Source organism: Camelus dromedarius, chromosome 5, assembly GCF_036321535.1.
Source record: "Camelus dromedarius isolate mCamDro1 chromosome 5, mCamDro1.pat, whole genome shotgun sequence".
Lineage (NCBI taxonomy): Eukaryota > Metazoa > Chordata > Mammalia > Artiodactyla > Camelidae > Camelus > Camelus dromedarius.
In genome coordinates, this window is record NC_087440.1 from 29,072,398 (window position 1) to 29,081,759 (window position 9,362).

The 9,362-nt window shown below is 39.6% G+C and overlaps 1 protein-coding gene across 1 annotated transcript; it reads left to right on the top strand.

Moving 5' to 3' along the window:
- Positions 1-210: 210 nt before the first annotated feature.
- LOC105090016 (olfactory receptor 4F6) lies at positions 211-1,146 on the top strand. Its single transcript, XM_010981209.3, has one exon. It carries the CDS (start codon positions 211-213, stop codon positions 1,144-1,146), a length of 936 nt encoding a protein of 311 aa, XP_010979511.2.
- The last annotated feature ends 8,216 nt before the right edge of the window (positions 1,147-9,362 follow it).

Genomic DNA, 9,362 nt, shown 5'->3' on the forward strand with positions numbered 1-9,362 from the left:
TCCTTGTGTTTGCAAGGACACCAGGCAACTCAGTTACTGTCACATGTAACAACAGTAATAGTGGCTAAAAGGATGCTATTTGATTTTTTGTGAAATGCTTAGGTAATATTTGATTTCCCAAATTTATACACTTTTCCATAGATGGCATAAATATAATTGTATTAATTTTCTTCTTTTAGGTAACTGGAGAGCGAACAAGCAAAGGCGCCAATGAGTGGAGCCAACTGCTCCGTGGTATCTGAGTTCGTGTTCCTGGGGCTCTCCAATTCCTGGGAGATCCAGCTTCTTTTTTTCTTTTCTTGTATTTTCTATGTGTCGAGTATGATGGGAAACCTCCTTATAGTGGTCACTGTGACCTCTGACCCTTACTTACACTCCCCCATATATTTTCTGTTAGCTAATCTCTCCATCATTGATCTGATATTTTGCTCTATTGCAGCACCCAAGATGATCTGGGATCTTTTCAGGAAACAAAAAATCATCTCCTTTGGGGGCTGTATAGCTCAGGTCTTCTTTAGCCATGCTGCTGGGGGCACTGAGATGGTGCTGCTCATCGCCATGGCCTTTGACAGATACGTGGCCATATGTAAGCCTCTCCACTACCTGACCATCATGAGCCCACGAGTGTGCATTTTGATTTTAGCGGTTGCCTGGACCATTGGTCTCACTCACTCATTGGCCCAGTTGGCCTTTGTGGTAAACCTGCCCTTCTGTGGCCCTAATGTCTTAGACAGCTTTTACTGTGACTTGCCTCGGCTCATCAAACTTGCTTGCACAGATACCTATAAACTGGGGTTCATGGTCACTGCTAACAGTGGGTTCATTTCCTTGGGTGCTTTCTTCTTGCTCCTCCTCTCTCACATCTTCATCCTTGCCACTCTTCAGAAACACTCCTCAGGGGGTTCACCCAAGGCTCTTTCCACTCTGTCAGCTCATATTATTGTGGTGGTTTTCTTCTTTGGCCCATTGATTTTTTTCTATATGTGGCCTTCTCCTTCACCACATGTAGACAAATTTCTAGCCATATTTGATGCAGTTTTAACTCCTTTTCTAAATCCAGTCATCTACACACTCAGGAACAGAGAGATGAAGATGGCAATGAGGAGAATGTTCTGTCAGCTTATGCAGTTTAGAAAAAATCACTAAGTGGCTTTATTGAAACACACAACTTCCAAGAGACTACTGATAAATTTCCATCCCTAAAGAGCCAGTTTTCATGAAAAAGGGACCATTTTTTTCTGAGGTTTTATCTTTTTCTTTCATTTAGAACACACTTCTCTGTTTCTGCATTTTTTTTTTCTTGACTCTCTGTGTTGATTTCTTTGTATGAATTAAAACAGCCACCCCTCCCAGTCTTGAAGGCCCCTTGCGTAGGAGATGAGGCTTATGGTTCAAACCCGCCCTAGCTCTTGGTTGTCTTTCAAATACTTGTGATTTTCTTAGCAGCCTATTTTATATTTAATGGCCCCCAGTAGTTGTGCCAAGACCTGTCAGCGCCCAAAGAGGAGGATCCTAGATTCAGGCTGTTAGGAGGCTAGACCCTTAGGCAGCAGCTTTTAAAGTCTGCAAATAGCTACAGTCCTGAGGGGCCACAGCATAAGCCCCACTGTCCACCAGAGCCCAGAGATCTCGAGGGGTCCCCTGAGTGGCTGTCGCAAAAACTGGGGCTCCAGAGGAGTATGGTCCTGTCTGGGAGACAGAGGTGAGCTGTAGTAAGGCAGAGAGAACACAAAGATGCCTATGTTCCCTGGAGCAGGTCCATCAGAGGCCCCTACACTGGGGGCCACACCTGAAGCCGCCCCTCAGGCCGAATCTCCAGGAGGAGGTAATCACAGAAAGCCTGGGGCTGAGTCAGTCTGCTGTCTGTCAGGTGCCCTGGGGGTGGTAGCCAGCCAAGAACTGTCTGTCCAGTTGTTACAGTCCCATGGGACCCAGGAACGGGAAGACCCCAGGCCAACAGAGTCAGGTGATCAAGGGGCGTCCCCTGGGCGCAGGTGCACAGACTGCGCACCAGCCTCCAATGAGTGCTCTGGAGGCGGGGGAGGGGCGGGGGAGGGGCTGGGGAGGGGCTGGGGAGGGGCTGGGGGAGGGGCGGGGGTAGGTCCGGCGTCTGGAGCGCGGCCTGAGCGAGAAGATGGCGCCAGGCCCTGTCCAGGAGGCGCCCAGCAGCCTCCAGACGTGTGTCCAACCAGTTGCCTGCCCCTCAGGCCGAGGCTCCAAGACAAGCAAAACTCAAGTGAGCTTCTCCCACACCGTCTGGGCGGCCCTGGGTCTGCGGTTCCACGCTGGGCCCCAGGAAGGTGAGTCCGAGCTCCAGCCCTTTAAGAGTGATTCTCAGGTGTTATGTAGCAATGAGCGCCGCTGGTTTGCACAGCTAGACCTTTTGGAGGCTTGTCATTCAGGTGCCTGGTGTGGGGTTCAAACCCTTTGCCCCTCAGGGAGAAGCTCTGGGTTGGGAGCTCCTCAGACTGTGGGGCGGTGCGCCGGCGGTGGGGGAGGGGAGGTCAGGAGGAGGTTGTGCCCCGGCCTCGCCTTACCTGCTTTGTTATGGAGTTGTCTCCTTGGGCTGATGTGTAGGAGTTGCTTAGCCAGTTTTTAGACCTTTTTCAGAGGAAGTTGTTCCATGTGTAGCTGTAGGTTCGGTGTGTTCACGGGAGGAGGGGAGTTCAGGACCCGCTTACGTCGCCATCTTGAACCAGAACAAGCACCGTCTTTCTACTGTGGTTGGAAATCAATAAACAATCTATAAGAGGAACAGAAAAGAGTTTAATGGAGTCAAACTGAGGGCTATAACCTTGAGGCACAGATTCAAGAACATTTCAATTGTGTTCTGCAGACTACAGAAGTTTTTTCTTATAAAGGCGAAAACTGCAGAATTATATAAATTTTTATAAAGAATTAAGATTGAGGCTGGCAAGAAGTAAGGTGCTTGTTAAACAAAAATTGGTTGGAGTCCGAAATAGTGCAGAGTTACCAGGGGAGATCTTGAGGTTCTAAGGCTGCAGTTGGCAGCTGCTAGCAGATATGGTTTTGAGAGTGGCGAGTGGTGTCCTGGACTCAAACAAATTCACAGAACTCAGGTTCTCAGTAATGCAGGAAAAGTGCCGGGAAACCAAGTTCGCAATGACTACCTGGCTCTATTGGGAATGCCTGGAATATAATTACTGTATATTAATTTTTAAATGCATTTTTTCTGTAATAGTTAAAAAAAGATGTACAGTGCATCTTTAATAGGCTACACATAAGCTGTTTTGGTTCACCTAAAGTTCCAGTTAAATCATGCGTAATCCAGAACGAGTTCCCCACACCTCAATGTGTAAAAGCTGCTTCTGTCACTGCTGTATGTCACTGAGTGTTCGTGACCTTCATTACCCAGATGATGGGTCTGTTCTCACTTAAGAATGGGTGACATTCGTCTCTGAATAGAAGGAGGGATTTTTTTAACTAAAGGTATAGAAATCAAAGATCTTATTAACCCTTACTTTTCATTTCCCAAATGATGGTGCCAGTAATACATTTCACACATACTAAATAATGATGTAGATAAGTTTGTTTCTCAGGATGAGCATAGTAACAGTTTTCAAGCTATTCTGCCCTGTAGTTGCTACATTTGTTAACATCATGCTTCATTATCTTTTTATATCCCATTATCTCCTTTTTCTCTTCCACTTTGATATCTCAGTCTTTTGGTGATGAGCAAAAAGTAGAAAACAGCTATAAACTTTGTTTTCATGCTTTGTGCCATGTGTTGAAGAATGTTCTTGAGTTTATGTTCAGGGAAGTAGATCAGGTTTTGGCACTTTTTCTATAAAGGGCCAGATTATAAATAGTTTTGTATTTATTGGCCATATAGTCTGTTGCAGCCATTCAGTTCTGCTGTTGTAGCATTCAAATAGCCATAAACAACATATAAATGAATAGGCATTGCTGAGTTCCACTAATTGTTTGCAAAAACAAGAGGCAGGCCATATTTGGGGTGCCCAACATAGATTTGGCTATTTCCTCAACTATCAGTCTTTATCTTGAAACGAATCTAAAATGAAAGGCAGTATAGCATTGCAGTTACAGTTCAGAGATTATAATCCCAACAGCACCGACTCACTTGTTGTTTTATCTTTCCTAAATTACTTAACCTTTCTGAATTATAGTTTCTTCAAAGGCTCCAACAGAACTCACAGGTTTATGGTTATGACTAAGTGAGGTGATGTTTGAAGGGGCTTCAATTTAAAAATTAGCCTAGATTCTTTTCCTGAAATATAATCATTTGCTTGGAGTCTATGAGCTTAAAAATAATTTTTTTTAATCTTGAAATACACATTAACTTACCTTCTCTTTGTGCTTTCTCTCTGTCCCTCTCTCTTTCTGTCTCTCTCTCATTCATACACACACACACACAAATACCTTGTGATATATCTCCATTATCTTGTCTTTCATAGTACTGTGGTATGTACTTTCATTGCTTTATATCACCTGCCAAATTAAAGATTTAATCGTTTACTTCTTTCTTCAGTTCATTGGTAAAAATAATAATGGCAAATATTATAGAGTACATACTATGTGTCAGGGATTGCTGTTAGCTTTACCTGTATTAACTCATTTAATCCTCATAGCAATGATCCTTGAGATAGATACTATTATCATCCCAATTTGCAGACTGGAAGATAAATGCATAGAGATTAAATGACTTGTCTAATGTTGATAAATGGTAGATTTGAGCTTAAATCAAGGCATTGTGCTTTGAGAGGCTGGATTTTTAATCATCTTATTTTCCTTGTAAAATTGATTTAATATTGATGCCTGAAGAATCCTAGCTTACCTCTCTTCATTTAGGGCCAATTTGTCTATATTATGTTTCCCCTATTTTTATGTCAGTTCCTTGCTGGTGGTAAAACAATTCTAAATTAAATAAATTATATAATTAAGTGTAATTATATATATACTGCTCAGCTATTATACAGTGAATATTTAATAATATGGAAAGTTGCTCAAGATAGATTAATAATTGAAAAAAGTAGTAACAAAACAACATTTAAAACTTGCTCTGTTTTTGAAATACTGTATGCATATAAGGCAAAATGTTAGTAGTCATATTTCTTCCTGGGGATGGGATTTAGGTTGTTTTCTTTTTACTATCCTCTTGCACTTGTCTGCAAGTTGTATGCTTTTTATAACAAAAATATTGTAATAATTAAAGAAGCTACTAAAATAGTCAAGTATATGAAAAAAAAATCTCTTAAACCATGGTGTTTTTCACCGATTTTTGATGTTGAACCTTGACAAAGACATTTTGCCAGACTATGTAAATCATAATCACCTGTGTAATTAACTTGTCTTCATAATTGGTGTCTAAAATAATTCTAACAGTCATAAGTTTTAGTCTCAAAAATTGCATTGCTTTCTCCTAGTGTATCTTTGGTAAGCCTAGAGCTCATTATATATCTTATCATCCTCTTTTGATAGGAAAACTTAGTGGTCCACAGATCCTTTATTCGCTGAATGCTTTTGAGTTGACCTTTGCATTTGGTACCACTGGGGATACTAGGATGCTTTCACATGCAGTTGCTGAACCCTGTAAAAATGCAGATTACAATAGAAATCCTTAATTCTCTAAATAATTCTTGATAAAATATACTTTTGACCTATTGACTCCAGTTTTAGCTTTGGGTATTGTCGAAAATGAGTGAGACCAACTGGAGTTGTCACCAAGAATGCCCTGCAGGCTAACTTAGAGGCAAGCACTGAAAGCCAGTTACACAGAAGAGAGTTAAAATCCTCAGCATTTTTTAAAAGTAGTCAAATATTTACATGGGCAACTATGGGAGATTTTGTATGTGTGATCTATGTGTCTCCTAATGATAACTGATTGTCTATTATATACACAGCAGTGTTCCAGGAGTTATGGATAGATGGTATATAATTATTATAAACTGCCCTTGGCTTTGGAAGTTTATAGTCCAAGGGAATTGGGTCTTTGGAGAAGGAAAGATAGTCTATTTTCACTGTAAGTTAGTGGAGGGGAGATAGATGATGAAATGAAGAAAAGGCTTCCTTCATGTGAATTTAGCAACAGCTGGAGTAAATGGAAAGTTGATCTTTTGCTCTTTGATCTATTTATATGGTGCCAACAGATAGATTAACAGCTTCCAGAATCAGAGATATAGCTAAGGGGAAGAACTCATTAATGAGAATTCACAGAAGAATGTTGTGAAAATCTCTAGATCTGCATATAGCCAAGGTACCTATATTTTTATCCCTTAGTAGTCATTTAATTAAACTTACTATTTGTAGCCTGGAAGTATGAGTTATTATGCTTTAAGCTGGTATGAGCTAACATTTTTAAAACCCTGCCTTATCCATTTGATCAAGGATTTGCAAATTCTCTTCTTAAATGTCTCCACATCAGGTGAAATTCTGAGAGCATATTTAAATAACAAAACGTTTTAATTAGTTATAAGGAGGGAGATTAGGAGCTGAAGAAATTCAAAATGTTTCTGAAAGTTTGAATAATTTAAATTTGGGAATTACATTTGTCTTTTTTACTAAGCTAGGAGATTGGAGATGGCACGAACACTGAAGTTTTTGTGTGAGAATGCCCCATTGCAAGGAGCAATAGTATCAAACCCTTACAACAGTGCTTGCTTCTGTGATACCCCCATCCCGCCATAGGACTTTGGAGAAGTTCAAAGAGTTTAGTATGTAATGCCAAAATTAGTTTCTAACATCAAAGAAAGGATATTGGAACGGTATGGATATAAATTACGTGAGGATATCCTATCTGGCATTCCCAGGCTATCCATCTTCTAGCCCCAGATGGTTTCAAGTAGAAACTTGTTTTGATTCTATGTGAGCTCATTCATGATTATAAGGACAAACTTACCACTATTCTAAATCAATACTGCCAGGGAAGTTTTAGAAAAATCACCTAGAAATCCTCTAACAACTTGCCTCATTTTCAAACAAAATAATCCTGACAAAACCCTAAAGATTGGGCACATGTGGACCCACAGTCTCCCCAAAATGTGTGAACCCATTTAAATACTTCCAAACTGATGTCCTACTATTACTTCCTGCAATGAAATATGAATTTTTTAAAAAAATGTTTGTTTTCACAATGGTGAAAGAGATGGCTCTGATACTGGCAAAAATTTCCCCAGTTTTGTGTTTCCCACTTGGAATTACAAGGCTCTCATTAAGGAGTTCTACAAGGTATTATCACTCACACAGAAACTCCACTATCCATACATACCATTCCTCATTTTCTGGACTAGTTGCAAAGACAAATGGAATTCTCAAGTTAAAATTAGTCAAACTTTCAGAAATATTTGACCTTCTCTTGTTCATAGTCTCTCTCCTTGTGGGTTAGTAACAGACTAATCTGAGCATCCAAGAATATCATCTCATCATAGACTCCACTCTGTTGCAAGCAGGTATGGCCAAATACTACAAGGAACTCATGTAATACACTCAGTATTATCATCAATAGAGATGAACATTTTTTCCTCATCTTCCCAAGAAACCTTTACATGACCTAAAAACCTGGAGAATTTCCCAGAGGAATCACTGATTCACTTTTTCTGGTGCCATCCAAGTGGAGATTCTTAGAGGGGAATTAGTTGGAAAGCATGGTCAGAAATTAGTACTTAGCATTAGCCCAAGTTATAAATGACTCTGACAACTCTTGAGGCACAATAGGCACGTATGAACATTTTAGCCTATGTGATAATGGACAACTAAATAGCTTTAGACTTTCTGTTAGCTAGCCAAGTAGGTTATGCCTGTGCTAATGCTAATGCTTTCTGTTGTGCTAGGATAAATGTACGAGCCAGATGAAATAATTAATTCGTAAACTGAAGAAGATGGTTTACCAAGGTAGGCAAATAGATGCAGGGATACATCACTTTAGCCTGAGTTTGGAAATTTTAAATTATGTCTCTGAAGCAATCTTCAATATTTAATCATTATCCTACCCCTGAATTTCTGTTCCTTGTAAGTACAAGTAATGTCCAAAGTTTTAAATGCTGCTGTATAATCTCTGCCATGTATAATCATGCCACATGATCTAACAACTAATCATTTGACAAAAGGAGCATGAAGCTCAGTCCATAATTGGACTCAAGGCTGTTGTTTTTGTGACAATGATGCTATCTACAGATCCTGACAATGGTGTAGGTCAGGAGTGAGGCTACTTTTTTTTTTTCCTGACCCTCTGATTTGGCCAGAGCACAGTCATCAGTTTTGCAAGACTGAGAACTGGAACAACCAACCATCTTTGTCAGTTGTTTGACTACAACCATAGAGCATCCTGTGATTCACATAATTTTTCCTTCTTGTTCTCTCTCATGTCAATTACTTTCCATATTTTCAGTGTATTTAAATACAGATCTGTCTGTATTATCTGGCTTTTTAGCTTATTTCTGTGTTTTATCTGCATGAGTCATACATAGTGGCTGCACCTCTACTGTGTCTTAATTTTCTATAGATCACTAATTATGAATGGGAAGAAATAACCCTCAAGTAAGATATTCATTACCTGTGATTTGCCAGGCTCACAGGAAAGGAAAAGGGGTAAAATTGTGATTATAAATGACTATTCCTATAACTACACCAAGCTCCAAAAATAATTGTTATTCTTCCTAGCAAGAGAAAGATAAGGAAAAAATAAACTTTTCTCTTCCCACATCACATTTTTATCATTTGTTCTGCAGTTTTTTTTGATAGATCCTTGTACTTTCTGTTTATGACTTTAAATGTGATTTTTTTCTTGATAAGCTGGCAATTTTATGTAAGTACATTGTTTTATGAATAACTATAGCCCTGTCTTGAAAATAATTCTTTTCAAGATTTTGTCACTTGACAAATTCTTTAAAGGGATAGCTCTTCCTAGACTGCCTGCCCAGTCCCCCTTCAAAATTAACTTCTGCTTATTCAGAAAGATTGGTTGAGGTGAAGGCACTGTAAAATACCTTGACAGCATTTCTGTTTATTATACCAGTATCAAGAAAAGAAACTTGTTTCATACTGGGTCAGCCTCAGGACTCAACTGAGTATTCATAACTTTATTTCATGAAGAACACACTCAAAGCAAATAACTTTGGGAGAGAACTTTTAATATTTTTACAGACTTGTTTCTCTGCAGTGAGGCAGTTAGATTTAGCCAGTGGCTGCCCCAGAGGAGAATTTGTCTTCTCCTTTGAACATTATTTGATTGCACTGGAGGAAAGACTGGCTTTTTTTTTTTTAACCTCAAACAAATCAGGTCTTGGTCTGGATAACAGGGAAATATTTCCTGTTAGGAAAAATTGAGAATGACTTCGAAATGGGCAAAGATATTACTGGGTGCCCTTTCAATGGAATACTGGATA